This window comes from Schistosoma haematobium, chromosome 4, assembly GCF_000699445.3.
Source record: "Schistosoma haematobium chromosome 4, whole genome shotgun sequence".
NCBI lineage: Eukaryota > Metazoa > Platyhelminthes > Trematoda > Strigeidida > Schistosomatidae > Schistosoma > Schistosoma haematobium.
In genome coordinates, this window is record NC_067199.1 from 30769933 (window position 1) to 30787298 (window position 17366).

At 35.2% G+C, this 17366-nt stretch overlaps 1 protein-coding gene across 2 annotated transcripts; it reads right to left on the reverse strand.

The window, feature by feature from the left end:
- Positions 1-50: 50 nt before the first annotated feature.
- Positions 51-16196, reverse strand: MS3_00007845 (uncharacterized protein). 2 transcript variants are annotated; one of them, XM_051216190.1, is made up of 10 exons: positions 15996-16196; positions 12274-12440; positions 11708-11827; positions 10627-10973; positions 10111-10211; positions 7910-8425; positions 5957-6288; positions 4354-4980; positions 3876-4207; positions 3199-3713 (listed from the first exon to the last, which is right to left on the reverse strand). In XM_051216190.1, the coding sequence occupies exons 1-10, from the start codon at positions 16136-16138 to the stop codon at positions 3531-3533; spliced, it is 2868 nt and encodes a 955-aa protein (XP_051066757.1). In that variant the 5' UTR covers positions 16139-16196; the 3' UTR covers positions 3199-3530. The 2 variants fall into 2 exon arrangements, with proteins under 2 accessions (XP_051066756.1, XP_051066757.1); XM_051216189.1 differs by adding an exon at positions 11920-11985 and having other exon boundaries at positions 51-10995; positions 11044-11827; positions 12146-15622; positions 15659-16196.
- Between the last annotated feature and the right edge of the window lie 1170 nt (positions 16197-17366).

Here is a 17366-nt window from a genome sequence, read left to right on the forward strand (position 1 = left end):
AGTTGTCTAATTAATGTCATGTCAGTGTATTATCGTCAACTATCTGTCTAACGTAACTTCCTGATTATATAATCTTATAATTAAATTTGTTATAAAACCTACTGATAGTTAACTGATAATGTCAGTGCTAAATATGTTCTAGATATGAACGAGCTAAATTTTTAGCTAGAAACAATTTTCAAATTTGTTAACTGTCACTGTGTTGCTTTAAAAGTTGGTAAAAAGTTACCGTCACTATTTGATTATATTTTCATTTATGGACAATTTTCCATATGCAATGGAACTAACTCATGGAAAAATACTGCTTCGTGTAATGAATGAAGCTAGGCAAAAAATCCCATTTCAACCATAATCAAAAGTTTATGCTAGACTATAGCAAAAAATCTGCTCCAGACAAAATAAGAATATGGTGAAAAAGAATGCCGACGGTATATCAAATATAAGAATAGGAAGTGATAAAGATTAATACTGGTAATGAGATATAGTCGAGCTAAATCTCGTTCATTCGAAAGGAATGTTATATTGTATATTATACTGGGAAAATATGAAAATATTCAGAAGGACCTTCACATGCTGCTATTCTGATACATTATTAGAACAATGAGTTACACTAGTCTTTAGATTTTGATCCAGATAGTTATGATGGACAAACGGATGTAACTGTTCACAGATATCTTTCACTCTACAGCTCTTCATAGGCGTCAATAAATAACGTGGTGCAAAAGCACCTAAGACACATCAAACGTGTTTCACTCCTAAACATCAACATTAAGCTACCAAACTTCCGCATTATTTGTACTGTCTTCACACGAATGTGGGCACTTCTCAGAAGACGATAACTGAATGTCTTCAGCTGTGGCGTCATGCTCCACATTAATTCGAACTGCTCACATTGAAGTATTTGGCACCTGGTCTTTTAAGGACAAACTAGTATAATATGTTATTACTCTTGTAATGCATATATTGATCTCACTTGCTAAGCCACCACTAGCACTCATAACTGCATAAATGCAACTATGTCTCAACTAATATTTTGAAGAAGACAAAACGAAATAACCCCCTGCAACCCAATCGCTATTTTGGAATAAAAAGGAGGATATTGAGTCCTTCAATCTATCTCATATGAGAAGCAGCTTCCGAAAATTATCTATTCGCATAAAACGAAGAATTTTCCAACCAATTAAATATTAGTGTCCAAGTCGTGTTTGATTTCTGTCAATTGGACAATGCATAGGACGGGCAAACAAGTCTTTTGACAGATACTTTGAGACTTGATGAACCCATCTTAACAACATACGCAATCCACTCTTTATGGACTTAAGCACTTCTTTTTGAAATGTTTTCAATACTCAAAAGTAAAGCCTACTCTGGATAGAGCTCATGTAACTATTTCCATATAACTGATTCAATTCACTTATATATATTAATTGGGTCATCGTAATTAGGTTTATCCTTGAAATTTTGTGTCATAACTATTAGGATGGAGGATGATTTGGATATAAGTAAATAACATTTTTATAAAAACCGCTAGAATAAACAAAGAAATTACTAATGAGAAAATAACAGCCATGAGTAGGTCACCTTTGCTCAATTATCGATTTTGTGTAGTTTGAAAAACACATTCCAAAGAGTTTATCAATAAAAATTGTATACTCACCTCATTTCAAAAATAAAATCAATAAAACTAGGTTAATAACAGTAGTTTATCACGGCAACTACTTGTTTTATTGATAGAAATCTAAAGTATACTTTTATTTTTTGGTCTAATTACGCAGATTGTTAAGATTAATATCTATCGTTAAACGATAACACAATCAGAAAATTCTTACAATTTCATATTTACATTCCTGATTAAATAAATAACTCCGCAACTATACATGATACCTCACCATGGTGGTAAGGTTTGCTTATTGTGATGGCCAGATAGTTATTTTGGTTGAAACACTTATTCCTATCGGTTTTATTATGTCAGGCAGGTCAGCTGAAGAACGATAAGACTAAGAGCAATAACTTATAGATGACGAAGTTATGTTGCTGGCCGTACTGGGATGTGATGGTAGTAGTTCCTCCCAGACAAAAAGCATTCACAAAGACACTATCTTTTCATAACGTAAAGAGGTTAGAAAAGGTTGACCATGAAAATAGCGCATCTCGCGTTACCCTATGGATTTCCGATGGCATTACGAGTTCCAAGGTATGGAGATAGCATATGTGAGACTTTCCACAAAAAGGCCATGTGTCCAGGAATAACCAGTTGTCCGTTGATATTTTCAATCAATGCAACAAAAGAATACTGCAGAAAAAGTGTTTTCATTGTAACGTTAACTTTATGATTGCAGAAAAAGCAAAAAAACAAAACCTTTCTTTTATTCTGTTAAAGTGAATACGCAGTGACTACACACAATAATCGTATTGCTCACACTTTAATATATCCATGTTGACCTTGCTTTATAACTAAACCTTTTGTCTTCTTTAGAACCATTTTAAAATGAAACTGCTAACTCTGGGTTAATAAAATGGGTCTAGTTAACGTATGATCCCGACGAAACTTCAACTATTGTATGTCAGGTCTACCCCTATTTTGCAATCTCGCTATCATTATCGGAAAATCGTTCAGTCAGTAAACGAAACTCTAATAGTCGGTATTCAAACGGATTTACTAGTGAACGATGGATTGTATTATGTGGTCATGAGTAAAGATATGTTTTAAGTATCCTAGTTTAATCACTTTTAGTAAAACATTATGGTGACAATTTCTAGCTGCCTAATTGAATTATTATTGTTCCATAAACGGTACATAGATTGTATGCAAATAATGAACCTAACAATTCGGAGATTGTAAAAATAACTTAAACCTGAAGAAAATAATTAAGATACTTGTTTAAACTAGTTGTCGTGAGAAACAAGCTAACGACAAGTACACAGAATCTAATAATATTCTCCCGTTGTAAACCAGGAATATTTTCTAATGAGATTTAACAAATGTTACATAAATCCAAATGGTCTATACTCATTATCAACGGACGCCAAATGGGACGATTATTCAGACCTTTCTGTGGATACTCCCCTTCGACACAATAAACTGTTGTTGAAGGGAATCAACTAAAATTATAATAATGGTGGCCTAAAAATTCAAATCTTATTTATATGCTCGGTAGCTAAACAATTTAAAAAAATTTAAGCAATAAAAGCAACTTGTCAGTGGATAAACGTTGTTATTCACGTGCTAGAATATATGAAATGTGAATATAAACTGGTAATTATTACAAATCTAGGTCGTTCAGTATCAAATTTTATCAAGGTTACACATATCATACAAATCAGACACTTAAATATAAATTACATTACAATTATAGTTTCGAAAATCTCTTGTGGCTGATAGAGAACTTTTTCCAGCTGCTCAAAACTGTGGAAAGGAACAACGAATTAAAACCTTGTTCGAATGAATCACATTTCTGCTTAATAATACAAGATCACAATATAATATAAATATGTACACTTGTTTACAATAATGTGTCTTTACGATGTGATTAGTAATGAGATTTTTTATGTTTTTTCTTGGATTTTGAATGATGATCGTCCCGATCTCTTGGGTCCTCACGATCATAAGAATCACACCTAGGAGTTGGTGACCTCCGTGGAGATCTGTCAGAGATTCGATTACGCGCAAATGCATAAGCAGCTGGTGGTGAACGATGGCGCCTTCTACGAGCCTACAAACGAGGTAAAATTCGTGCATTACAATAGCGTCTTTATAAATGAACAGATTGAAATAATAACAAAATGTATTGGAGTATCATTGCACCGTTAAAGCGAAAAGAACCCTTGACTAATAGGGTATTCACATATTTAAAAAGTCAAAAGCATTAACATACTTTGTTCTCGATTTCCAAAGCTTCTCGACGACGTTTCATGTTAGCAACTACAGCATGTGCGACGGCTGCAGGGACTGAATCAGGAGCTGGTGGAGGTGACGAACGATACCGATTAGCCGTCGTTGATGTGGTATTAACTGTCGAAGATTTGGAGATAGTTGTACTAGTATTTATACTTCCTTTTGTGATAGAATTAGTTAATTTCAACTGGGTAACCAATTGGGCAGCTTTTTTACGCCTTTCCTCACGCAGACGCTCTTCTTTAGCTGTGGGGACCGTAACTTGATAACCATCGGCAGAGAAGTCTAAAAGACTTGTAGGTTCATGTATATCTATCATTTGGAGAGAATGAACATAATAATTCAGCAAACTTGTTTGTAAAGTACGTTATATCAAATTAAAAAGTATGCTTTAATGAAACTAAATAACGGAAACTTATTGTATGCAAATATAGACCAAGAACAAAGACTGTGTTTACCTAATAAATCTTCAAGAGCACATGAAGGCCAGTTGGAGGTTAAATGTGAGCTTGAATTAGATATCGACTCCACAGGAGAACACAAATTATTATCATAGGGTGAAGTGATGTTACAGATAGACTGAACAGGAGACTGAATGTTATGCACTTGTTTATTTCTTTCATTTCGCTCAACGGATATGGAGGGTGATGTACAAACAGAATTCGAATTTGAAGCTCCACTAGAACGATTTGTGTAAGAGTATGGACTTTCAACTTGAGGTGGAGAAGATTCCGAGGAAGACGATGAACTAGGACTGGGAATACCAGGTATAACACAAATTTTTGGAGATCGAGTTTTTCTCTTCCGTGATTTTGACTGACTGTCACTTTTCGAATGACTCAATAACCTATTAAGTTGTTCGTTAGTCCGTCTTAAACTTTTGGAAACAGATTCTGAGTACTCTAGTGCAGCAGCTTCAATTATGTCCATAATTTCTCCCGCCGACGTTTCTGTATTTTGAGTGGACTGAGACTTTGGTGGAATCGGGCGAGCTAATCGGAAACTGATGCCAGTTTGACGTTCTGAATTATAAGCTTCAAAATCATCTTTTTTGTCTTTATGGGAATCATGAGACTGAGGATTTTCTGTAAAAGAAATGTTAGAACAAGTTATACAGAAATATATAGGACAAGTATGAATTCATAACCCTAAACAAAAAAGCTGTAAGTAGAGCAACTCAGTGGAAATGACTTTGAATTAGCTAGATTGCTGATCATGGAAAACTAAACTGATGCGTAGACGCGGAAGTCATAAAGAGTGAAATTAACGTTTAACTTCAAATATATGACGGTTTGGTACATAAGCTAATTTATTGGTTGATTGAGAACAATATTGCAATAAATTCTTACATCAACGAGATGCAACAGAAATGTTGCAACTGAGAAAAACATTGAAACCCTGCAAAATAGTGCATTATTTTACAATAGAAATTATCGAATAGAAAACTAAAGTATTAGAAAACCTCTTGTGTCTCAAGTACTACACTACAATCTAAATTGGCAATTTGAAAACTTTAAGCTTCATATGGAAACTAAAGAGAAACGAAGTTAAGTCTCCCTTGATGCTAAAATAAACTGCTCCATAAATATCCAAGTATGGCGCGTTGTATTTTCGATTATAGCAACGGTAAACGTATTATTCAGCATTTATTTATAGTAAGTATTAGTAAGACCAACTAAATTGGAGTTTATGTATATTTCCCTTATGATAGTAAATCCATTAACCACAAAGAATGTAGGATAAACGAGTTCAAGACCTTGAAATATTCGCTGCATAAAAATACAACTGGAAGGAACTCCTCTAGTAATGAACGCCTGTACATACTCAAGATTCATATTGTAGTCAGAATAGTCAAAAGAGATTTGGATAGGGGAATTTAATAATGAGAAACTATAATTACAAATTATTTAAAATAGATGTATTTTTCATTTTTATAACGCAAAACGTTGAACAAGCGATTAGACCAAAAGACTTTTTTAAATTGAGGATATGTGAATGTTCATAAAAGTTTGTACCATGTTTACAGAGAAATAAATACTAATTACCATCCAAACTACTTACTAAGAGAACCATTTTTCGTTTTATTATCTTGAAACATTGTTTCAGGCTTTTCATTTGAATCCAATTTTTTTGACGAGCTTACTTTAAATGATTTTGAAGGAGGTATATTACCAAAATTGGAGTCTGCAGCTTTAGTCAAGCTATCATCAGGGTCTAGTTCTTTTCTTTTAGCCATGTAATATGAATGTAAAGGATGATCTGATTTCAGAAATCCAAATCGTGGATCTTTGCTTTTTTGTCGAATGACCAGTTCTTCAAATTCTAAACCATTACGAACAACATATTCTGCCATTTTATTTATAATACCACGCTGTTCATCATTAAGTGGAGGTCTGCAAAGAATATCAAAACAGGAATGCCGTAGTTATAGGGTACAAAAGCAATGTGATATATATATATATATATATAATCCACCACTTTTACACATACTATGATTATAATGTTACTTACTTACTCCTGTTACTCCCAATGGAGCATAGGCCGCCGACCAGTATTCTCCAACCCACTCCGTCCTGGGCCTTCTTTTCTAGTTCCATTCAATTCTTGTTTATTTTTCTCATGTCTATCTCCATTTCCCGGCGTAATGTGTTCTTTGGTCTTCCTCTTTTCCTTTGGCCTTGAGGATTCCATGTGAGGGCTTGTCTAGTGACGCAGTTGGATGCTTTCCGCAATGTGTGTCCTATCCACTTCCAGCGCTTCTTCCTGACGGTAGTTTCAGAGTTAATGTCAATTTTAAAATTCAATTTTTTTTCAGAAGCCGGATCACACTTATAAATCGGCAGGCATTCTGCAATTATTCCCGGAACATATTTATAATATCGTATATAAGTTTTTATATTGTTGCTGAATTTCACCGTGATTTTTTAGTACTAATCTATAGTCTTGTGAACATGATTTACTTCTAATCTGCATTACAATACTGAAGAAATGAGTTAAAAAAGATTTCAGTCAACCTTAAGACTGTACGGTGAGTGTTGACAATCGACGACACATCGTTATACGGGCATGTACCTCAGAATAAACAAAGTAATCCTGTTTATTTTCTTATCCTTCAAAAAGTAATAACGTGAAAAGATCGACAAGTGATAATCTTTAGGTTTCCTCGAAATACTGCCTATGTTTTTTTTACATTTAACTAGATAGAAATAGTGGAGTAACACTGTTCAAATCACAAAAGATAAGTTAGTTGATGAAGTAATGAATTTGAATCAACTAAATTAATTGCGCTGGTGCATATGACAAACTAGGATCTGTTCAGAATAGCTAGTGTGGTTAAGAAAACTCATTATGACATGTAACTGATCAGTAGAGTAAGCGATATAAAACGTAAGTAAATTGCTGAGTTTATAGTTAAAAGTTACTACATCCTAGACAACAATGCTTAGAGACCTTCGATGGTATAATGAAAACCAGATTTTAAAGATGGAGATCAATTACTTCATCCTCCCTCTAAGAAAACTTGAACACCAAGTTGTTCTGTATTCATCTGCGTCCTGTATAACTACGCCATATATCCGATCAATTTTAAGTTTTTTGAGTCTGTTGATCGTATCGTTATGGAGTTAAAAAATATGAGATCTTGAACTCAGCCATTATTGTGCGAGGTTGGATACTGTCCAGTTTGTCTCTCTTTCTTTCTTACAATACTTGAGGAAAATTGCTTGACTATTGCAGAAGGAAAGAATATATGAACTTACTATAAATCTGAAGAATTAACAAGATTTCGATATACATATATATATTAAAGCATAAAACTCAACTATCAGGACATTAACACGATGAAGAAAAATGCATCAAATACAGCTGAAAAATATATAGCTGTATTGAGTGATCTTAACACAAAAATACTAGAGCAAGCAAGTACACTATGAATTATAAGTGTATATTACTATTTCCACGATTACTGCTGATTAAAATAACAATATTATTAATAATAGCAAGAGAAAAACTTACTCGAACATTACTGGAGCACTAGCTTTTAAACGTGTTTGTTGGACAACATTGACTGCAGCCGCAGCTGCTATAGCGGCTGCCTTAGCTGCTTCTTGTACAATATTGAAACTTTCATCATTGACATACTCAGATAAAGCCCACTGGTTAGAATAATGTGTGTAATAATGAGCATAGTAGTGTTTATAATACTCCTGGTAAATACGTTCATACTCTTCTGGAGACAAAGGATCTACTAATTCTGATATCACATTGTCTTTCCCAACTACTGGAACATCAGCAAGGCTTTCATTAGTAGCAGAAACGTCGGCTTGGACTTCAGATTGTGGTGAGGGAGTCTTCGTCTTTTCTGAATCCAACGGTTTATTATTGTCTTTAAGGCTGTCCAAAGAGTTATTTTCAACCTCACTAGGATCGTAAAGAGGACGTTCTGTTTCAGTCAATACCTCAGGAGTAGCGATAGAAGACTGGATATCAGAAACAGGGGTAACACGATTTGCAGCTGCGACAGCTGCAGCCCTGTAATGGTACAATAAACATCAAAACTTAAGCAGTATTTTAAGTAAATTTGAAAACTACCTATTTTATGCATACATTGCAAAATAACCGGAATTGAGCGACAGCTCGATAATAACAGCTCAAATCTGAACAAATTTCACAAGCTACATTGGTTACTGTCAGGAGTATCATTGCTGTTACGCTGGTTTGTAACTAGTCCATTAAAATTCAAAACTCTGACTACTAAAAGAAAACAGAAATCTAGCAACAGTTTGATAGTAGTGAAGCTGTAACTTCAAATAAGACGATAGCGCAGAAGAGAACACTAAACATACAGCGAGTAATAAATCTATGAAGACATACGATGAATGTGTCTAATAAACTAAATTAACAATGAATCTTAAGACCTTACGTCATACTACAAAGGAATAAGTACACAATTTTGTGCAACGAACATGTTATAGATAAACTATAAGACACTAGTGAACGACCGTAAACTATGCTTACATCTGAGTTTCAAAAAATGTTGTGAAGACTGATAGCTGAGAATAATCAGACACAAACGCATATTTCACAGTTCATTATTGTTAAAAAGCAAATCATTTTTAGCTGACTCTCTACTACCCTAAATATACAGCGAAGCCAAAGTACTTATTTGCTATAATTATATCAGATTCTGCAAAAGACACACAACTATACTAAGATGTATCCATCAACCAACCCCTAATCAAACGAATGTTACGAACATACCGAAGAAATCTAAGTCTCATGTTTGATCACATCCTTATCTCCCAAATAGTTATAAACGAATTAGGCTTCCGAACAAATGTGCATCAACTTGGGATGCTGCACTTCACAAAAGCAGGGTATGATGAAATCAACAAAATCACAGTGATATTGTAGATAGTAAAACAACAACCAATGTAGACAGTTAAGATCGAAAAGAACAAATAAACTTCGAGGGTTCAAATGTATAGGGAACTATTGAGAATTGGAGTTTAAAGAAACATAAGGAAAGGATGATAGTTTCATTATTGAGACCAATTTGAAGGCAACACCCAATTAATCTAATCATAGATTAAGATCATTTCGTTGACCTCACTTCCAAATTGCCTATCTCTCTTCAACATATGACAACTCTATGAACTGAGCTTTTCCTAATTCATTTGTGCTAGGTAGCATATTATATTGGGGTCTCAACCATGTCAGTCAATGAACGTGCTCATCAGTGGACTTATTATTGCTATGCTGTAACCTATCTCTAACCTCTGTATAACCTATTCGACGGTTTCACCAGGTTACAATATAATCTGTAAAATCAGAGTGAATTATTTGAATATTTTTTGCGTATGCAGTACATTTACTTGAACACTGTAAATATTCCCCATGGTTAAGCCACCAATTAATATTATATATACCGATGGTTTTATTTCTGAAATTAGAATTCTGAGTAATCTGGATTTCTATGAATTTACCGTGTAAACAGAGAAATAAAAGCATTCACTTGTTATATGAAGCAAGAATCCCATTCCTTTAATAAATAATTAGGAATCACGAAAGTTCGTGGTGAATTTAAATCATTACTTTGTATAAACAAAATAATTTAGTAGACTGCAATCCACAATAAGAACCAAAGTAACAACATTCGTTAAAAGGAAGTTGGTATTTTAGTTCAAATCCGAAAATTATCGTATCACTGAACTTACATTTCATTAATTTTCTTGAACTTGGATATTAGTGGAGCATATGATGTATTTGAAATGTCCACCTTTGGTAGCTTCAACTCGTAAACATCTTCATGAATTGACTGAAAACAACGGAAAATGGAGGTATGTATAATCTTAATAATGAATATTTACACATAACGGAGGTAAGTTCCGAATGCATAAAACTGTTTGCAAGATAACCATGACTGGGTGTAGATAAGCTTTAAACCTGAAGATACCTGGTGTTAAGTGGATAATTACTTACAAACCTAAAAAAACAGCTTACATTCCTCGTTTAAACTATCCTATTTCTTCTAAAAAATGTGACAGCAATATTTAGAGAATGCATAAAACGAATATTTCACACAGCAACGTGGAGCTCATTAGATGATACATAAAACTGATGCAGTAAGAATTGTGACCACGTGTAAAAAGGTCATACCAAAGAAACAGCACTTAACACTACTAAGTGAGGTAATTATAACGATCTGGAAACTCAAAAAACTTGACACTTACCTTGTTTGACTCGTCCGAACTTGTAAAGAGTGTCCCAGTTGGTTTATCTGTAGTCTGACGAGGTTTCGGAACGTACCGACCTTGGGAAATTAACCTCACAATCTCCTTGTAGAAGGGATTAAGTGGGTGGTCATAGGTCAAAAAGCCAAACAGTGGATTTTTATTTTGTTTAGCTTTAAGAACTATTTCCATTTGACTTCCTTGTCGAGAGACGAAAACAGCAGTTTTTTCAATGATGTGAGCTTGTTTATCGGATTCCGGAAGTTGGAAATTCGACAAGAGTTGTTGTAGCTCAGGAGGACAGTTATATGGCTCTTCAGAGTGCTGTTCATTATTCCCAGGCTCAGCTAGTTTAGAAAAAAGAGATTGCTTTGAAACGAAAAAGACTTTGTTCATTTAAGCGATGACGCAACATACCAGAAAGTGACTATTTACTTTTGTGAAATAATCTGTTAACAACCCAACATTCATGAATCTTCGTCAGTTTATGCCGCCCTCATATTAAGGCAACTAACCAATCAGATCGATTTGAATCTACTATTGCAATTGAGTGAAAAACTCTGGAAGCAACCATATCATATAAAATGTTCATGCAACTTAAAGGATTTTTGGCATATATTTGTCAGATGTTCTTACCAGCTCATTTGTTGACTAGACGTTAAGTAGAATGTTAAACAATAGGAAGTTGATAAGGTCAAAGTAGAGCGACGAACTAGAGTTTTTGGCAGTTAGTTTGGATCTACAAAATTAAAGGACTAGACAGGATCTGTAACAGAAGGTAGCGAGTAATTATGATGTGATACACTGGACATTAATCCCCAAAACTTGTCATTTTCTAAATACGATAATTTGAGAGTTCATTAATTATTTGAAATTGAACTGCCAGTAAAGTCATCTTCATTAAATGGTTGACAATAGTATTCAAATATTAACAAGTCATGCGGATTATTCTTGCATAGCAGTTAACAGATAGTAATAATCCGAGTAAATAATTAAGTAAGCTGGAAAATAAGTTTCATTGACAAACATATATTCCAATTCAACATAAAATACCAATTTCTATAAAATAACAATTACTTACTTGATCCCTTGTTAGCGTATGATTCGTCGCCATTTGGTCGGGAAGCATTTTCATCATAAGAGAAGCTAACGGCTCCATAGTCGTTGCGAGATCGTTCAGCTTCACGTTTTCGAGCTTCTTCTAGAAAACAAAAAACAGGACAAATGATATATATGGGAATGGAAAACGTGAGTGTAGGAGTTTGTTTTAAAAAATGACTTATGTTTAATTACATTGAAAGTATACTTATTCCCATAGCCTCATCAGGCTCGAATCGCATGTCCCACTCCAAAAACAACCTGCAAGATATAAACAGACGTAAAACGTGTTAATCTCTGGAGCATAAAATGTGCAGTGGATGCACTAATGAACATAAAAACCCAAACAACGTTAATTTAGTGACAATCACAGCAAATATCAAGTTAAAAGGACTGTATTCTGTTGATAAACATTACTTACCACGTGAGACGAAGTTGTCAACATACGTTTACCAAAGATGTGTTGACTCAAAAGCTAAGAGCACATTAACAATCAGCAAGGGTGGTATTGCAGAATACATCAAAACACAAATACAAAAGTAAACTCACCATCTTGAATTGCGAGTTCATGGACGTCCACTTGCATTTCCAAATAACGTTCGAAATCACACATCTTTTCTATTGCAATCTCTTCTTCAGACAAGTGATCGTCAGGACTTAAATCGCAATTAGGATCTTCCTCATAAAAATCAGTGAGATACCCACGTCCATCGAACCTGAAGGTAGCGAAATAAAAGTCAGTTGATGACAAAATTGAGATAAAACGTAATAATTTGAGGAATTAGATAACTGTAGTACTGAAAACTTTATGTAAATTTTGGGCTACTTAGTGATAATATTGTTAATACGTTTGTCATCCCATCAAGTGAGATAAATAAAAACGATAGATAAATTAAACATTAGGCTGATTTGAAACTAAAGAACATGTTGAAAGAGATCGCTATACATACATGGCACGTGGACACTGGTTACATGAAGTTGACAACCATATAAGCTAACCCAAAGTAACGCGGAAGTTGCTCGATCATTCACTATATCTTATATAAACAATGACTAGAAGACACTCCCCAGGTATTTTAACATATACATTCTCAGAGTCAATTTGAGAACCTTTAGTACTGGTGAATAAGTGAAGTAAGCAAACTGATACAAGTTAATACTTGTGATCGACTTGGCAGACAATATGAAAAACTAATCGTTCGATGAAACTAAGCAACTAGCGGCAGGTTCATATAATAAGGCTTGAGCGACAGTTATTATGCAAGGGGGAGACATCACTTATATATTTAAGCCAAAATTGAATAGAATTATAACGTAGGTGGTTAAGGGATCAAAACAAAAATGTAAACCGAGATTTCACTAACCACAGTTTTATAGAAAGACCGTTTATCGCTACAAACACTGACACCTTGAGGCTGTCCTAAATTTGATTATTAAAAGATATGAATTTTAACGATAATTCAGTACATAAATGTTTTGTTGGAAGACATTATGTATGTTCTACTTTCAATTGCTATATTTATATTTGCTAAGATTTTTGCAGAGATTCAAGCTAAACACCCATATAATCATGTCTACTAGTGAATTAGTACGAGGTTAAAGAATTTTCAGAGTTATATAAGACAAATAGTGTAATTTGTGAAAACATGAGTTACCCTAAAGCCTGAAAGCCTAGTATACATTAAGATATATATACATATGTTACGTGACACACTTCCTTAAAATCAAAGACCAAGTAACGCCAAAACTGAAATCACAAGGATAGAGGAATTTTTTAATATAACAGATAATCAACACACTGAAATATCTATAATACCATCTAAATTTAATATTTTGATACTAAGACTAAATTTGAACATTTTTACTGAGATGAATAATTACATGAACAGAGTATAAATCCAACGACAAATGGTTAAAGAGCATCGTTACATTTAAAACGACATATTGTGGGACTCTTTAGCAGTGCCTATCCACAATCCCGCTCGCAGCATTCGAACCCAGGGCGAGCGGGATCGTGGATGAGCACTGCTGGAGAGTCCCGCAATAGGACAAAACGGCCGTCCAGTGCTTTCAGGTTTTCAGTGGTGGTCTAACACTAATCGGTTCATGATCTCAATCGAAAATCTAATAATCTCCACAGCCCCTATACTGATAAAACGACATAAGTGGACTGTTTGCACAAGAATATATCCGTAAAAGTTGAAAGACAATAGTTCTGAATGTAAGCATGATTGTACTACCTAATGCGCGAACTGACACCTAAATAGCTTGACTGACAACAGAGTTCTAACCAGTCAGTCAAAAGCAACGCAAAGCATGGAACAAACATGCCCAAGGGTAGTTTGAAACACCAAGATAATACTAGAGCGGTGAGAACTAGTGAAGTAGTAGCAAAAGTATCATTGACAATCTACACTAATGCTGAAAATTTCGCTCTTTACAGCCTTACATCCCCTGTCACAGATTACGGTCCTTGAGCGGACTCCAATCAGGTAATCTGAATCTAATGAAATAATTCAACCCAACAGTCAATAATTCCAAAGACTGATACATCTTCGTTTGACCACCATTAGCTTTCTCCCATCTTACTTATACGCCAGTCAGCGTTCCACCTTGGAGTAGGATGTGAGTGAATGTACGCAATGGGTGTCCTAGTTGATAATGACTCACCTTTGTCAAACGACTCACTGAATTTGTCTACTATTCTATCCCTAACCTTAGTATTGTTCACTTCGTCGTTCTACAATACGTGGGCGATACTTTGAAGACACCTATGACCAAATACTAGTAACCTACGATTACCCTCTACTTTTCGAGGCCAAGCTTCACAACCATAAACTAAAATAATGGAATACTGAGAATTATATTTTTCTCTTGATTGGGAGATGGATATCTCGCCTGTACAACTGGGGGTGCAAGTTGACGAAGGATTTCAAACGATCAAAAGTCCACAATAAACCCCGACCGTGATAGTTTTTCGCTTTTAGCAACATTTACGTATAAATTAAAGCCATGCTTTTGTTTAGTAAATTCTTTTTGGTAGAGAGATCATGATATTGGACAAAAAATGTAGGGTGAAAAACGATGTTTCCAAGATTACCGTTTCATCTTTGATGTCATCCAGTCTTTTTGTAAGCGAAGGGCGTGGCTTGGGTGTTACGAAATACAAAAACACGTTTTAGGGCTACTCAGACGAGCTCAAACTGATAGCAAGAACGAAAGTTACAGCAGCTAAAGTGTGAGGAAGATTTATGTTATTTTTTAGTAATCTTGCATATTTTACACAATAGCTGACCACCTCTTAAGTACATAAGGAAAGCCCATAGAGAACTGTATACAAGCAGCTGGCCCATGTCTGATTAAGGATACTAACTCACTTGGGTGTATTCAGCGTGTGGAAACAAAATTTGTGAAGGGTTTTTCTGAACTCCCTTACGATGAGTGTTTGAAATGCCTAAAACTTTTTCCCTTGTCGTATCGTAAGACGCGAGGTGACTTTGTATTCGCACTTCGTATCTTCAATTACGACTTTGGAGTTAATTTCTTATCATTTTGCTCTCTCAAGCGCTAATAATCTCCGAGGTCATGACAAGAAGGTTCACAAACTGCGATCTAATAAACTTGAAGCGGGGTTCCGTTTTTCTCATCGGGTGTTCAATGACTGGAACGCCTTACCCGAACAAGTGGTATTAGCCCCATCAGCGGACATTTTTAAAGAGAAGCCAGACCTTCAATGGAATGCAAACTGTCAGGATTAACACAGGTTCATTAACCTACTGTCCTTATTACTGGAGACTGAAATGGCTTGATAGAAGTTATTTCTGCAATTATATGTACATTTGACTCAAACCTTTAAGAAGTCAGAGTGTGTTATGAACCATGTGCTTATCATTCACTCCTAAGACTTCGACTGTCTAGTATTTTGTAATCCTACCGAAGCCACCTCATGAGGGTGTTACAAGTTCTATGCAATAACCCCTCACATATACTCTGGATAAACTCTATCCCACAGCACAATCAGCTTCCAAAATTCAGCTAGGCAATTGCCTTGGTATGTCTCATATTAAATATGAGCAACTTGTTGAGGTAATGCTCGCCTACTATCGATTGATCTGTAGAATATTTAGGTCGACGTAAAAGAAACTGACATGAAACATCTAACATCCAAAAAAGGAAAACGTTACCTCACCATCTGAAAAATAAGTCAGGATGCACAACTACATAATTATTTGCAAATTATACGAATAATGTTATGAATAACAGAGCCTGACCTATCAATCAAAATTGATTTGTCACCACACCATGGTATTAGTAGTTTTTCCCCATCAACTTCAAGAGCTTTTTCCCGATCATCAAACAAGGTACAGCTTGTACCTTCTACCACAAACTGTTTTTCTTCGCTACAATCAATCATCTTAGTCGGAGGTCAAATCTCGCGCCGCAGTCTCTCCATACAATTTTAAAAAAAGAAGTTGTTCCAAATGATTTCGGACGGAATAGATGGAGCCTCCGCTTAACGGGCTTCCGTATCCAGTAGCAGCGGATCACCGATTCCACCAGGTAGGAACCTAAATATTTTTAACGATAAGAGAAAAAAATACTATTATTGTGAGATACTGTCCTTCGACCTTAAGAATATGTCAGATTTTCTCTTCAAGCACTCCTTAGGGGTCTCTTGGACTGGAAAAGCAGTCAGTGAATTCCAGACTTTGACCACTCTTAAGGAGTAGAAGGTGTGCATACAGTCCTCTCTGCTGTTGTCTCCAGTTTCTCGGTGTCTTCTCTAAGGTTTGTGTTGGGAGTGAGCGTAGGTATGTATTTAGGGGATGCTCTTAGCCGTCAGAAGGTTTTCTCTGGGACTCATATGGTTTAATGGGCAACGGTTCAGTGATTTATGGTGCTCTCCATAATGACTGAATTTGAATTTGTGGCTAGCCGTCGAATACATTTCAATGTATCCTTGTCCTTTTGGAGTAATAGAGAAAACACTGTGCTTCTACACCCTAAATGGGGCCGACTAATGCGATTGAAGGTTAAGCGAAAAGTTCTGTTGTCATACGGGCGACAAATGTGCTTTGGTGTTACCAATGCAAGGTTTACTCGAAAAGCATTCTTGTCGCAGTTACTTAAGTTGGATTCGTAGTCTGTTACATGTCTCAGATGGACTACTTTACGATACTTTCTAAGGAACATCGTTTCTATAAATCATTAAAAGAAGAGGTCTTAGTACTGAACCCTGAGGACCTCATTAGGACATTTCATAGCCTGAAAAAGGTGAAGTTTACCCTGACCTTAAAAAGTTGACAATTTAGTTTAGAAGCAAGTCAATTAATTAGAAGTGAGTTGATCGCTCCAAAAAAACTTAAAAATCCCACAACTAACATTAGTTCATCCAGAATAGTTTTTTGATGGAACTATTGTCCCTTTGAATCGTTAACACACAATATTTGCTCATTATTTTCATAAGTAAGAAAGTCGAGTATGCACTTTGCAGCTTGTTATGATTCTAAAGCACATTCAGTGAAAGATAGCTATAGCCTCGTCGTCCTCGCACTGTCTGGAGAAATAGGTCGCCTAACATGTTTGATGTTACCACAGGAGATGATCGCTGAATTGAATAGCAATTACATCTGCGAAAACTA

Coding starts and splice junctions, on each gene's coding strand:
- MS3_00007845 (XM_051216190.1), bottom strand. CDS start 16,138: ATGATTGATTGTAGCGAAGAAAAACAGTTTGTGGTAGAAGGTACAAGC. Junction 12,441..15,995: donor AAATCAATTTTGATTGATAG/GTCAGGCTCTGT, acceptor CGCTACCTTCAG/GTTCGATGGACGTGGGTATC. Junction 8,426..10,110: donor TTCAAGAAAATTAATGAAAT/GTAAGTTCAGTG, acceptor GTACCATTACAG/GGCTGCAGCTGTCGCAGCTG.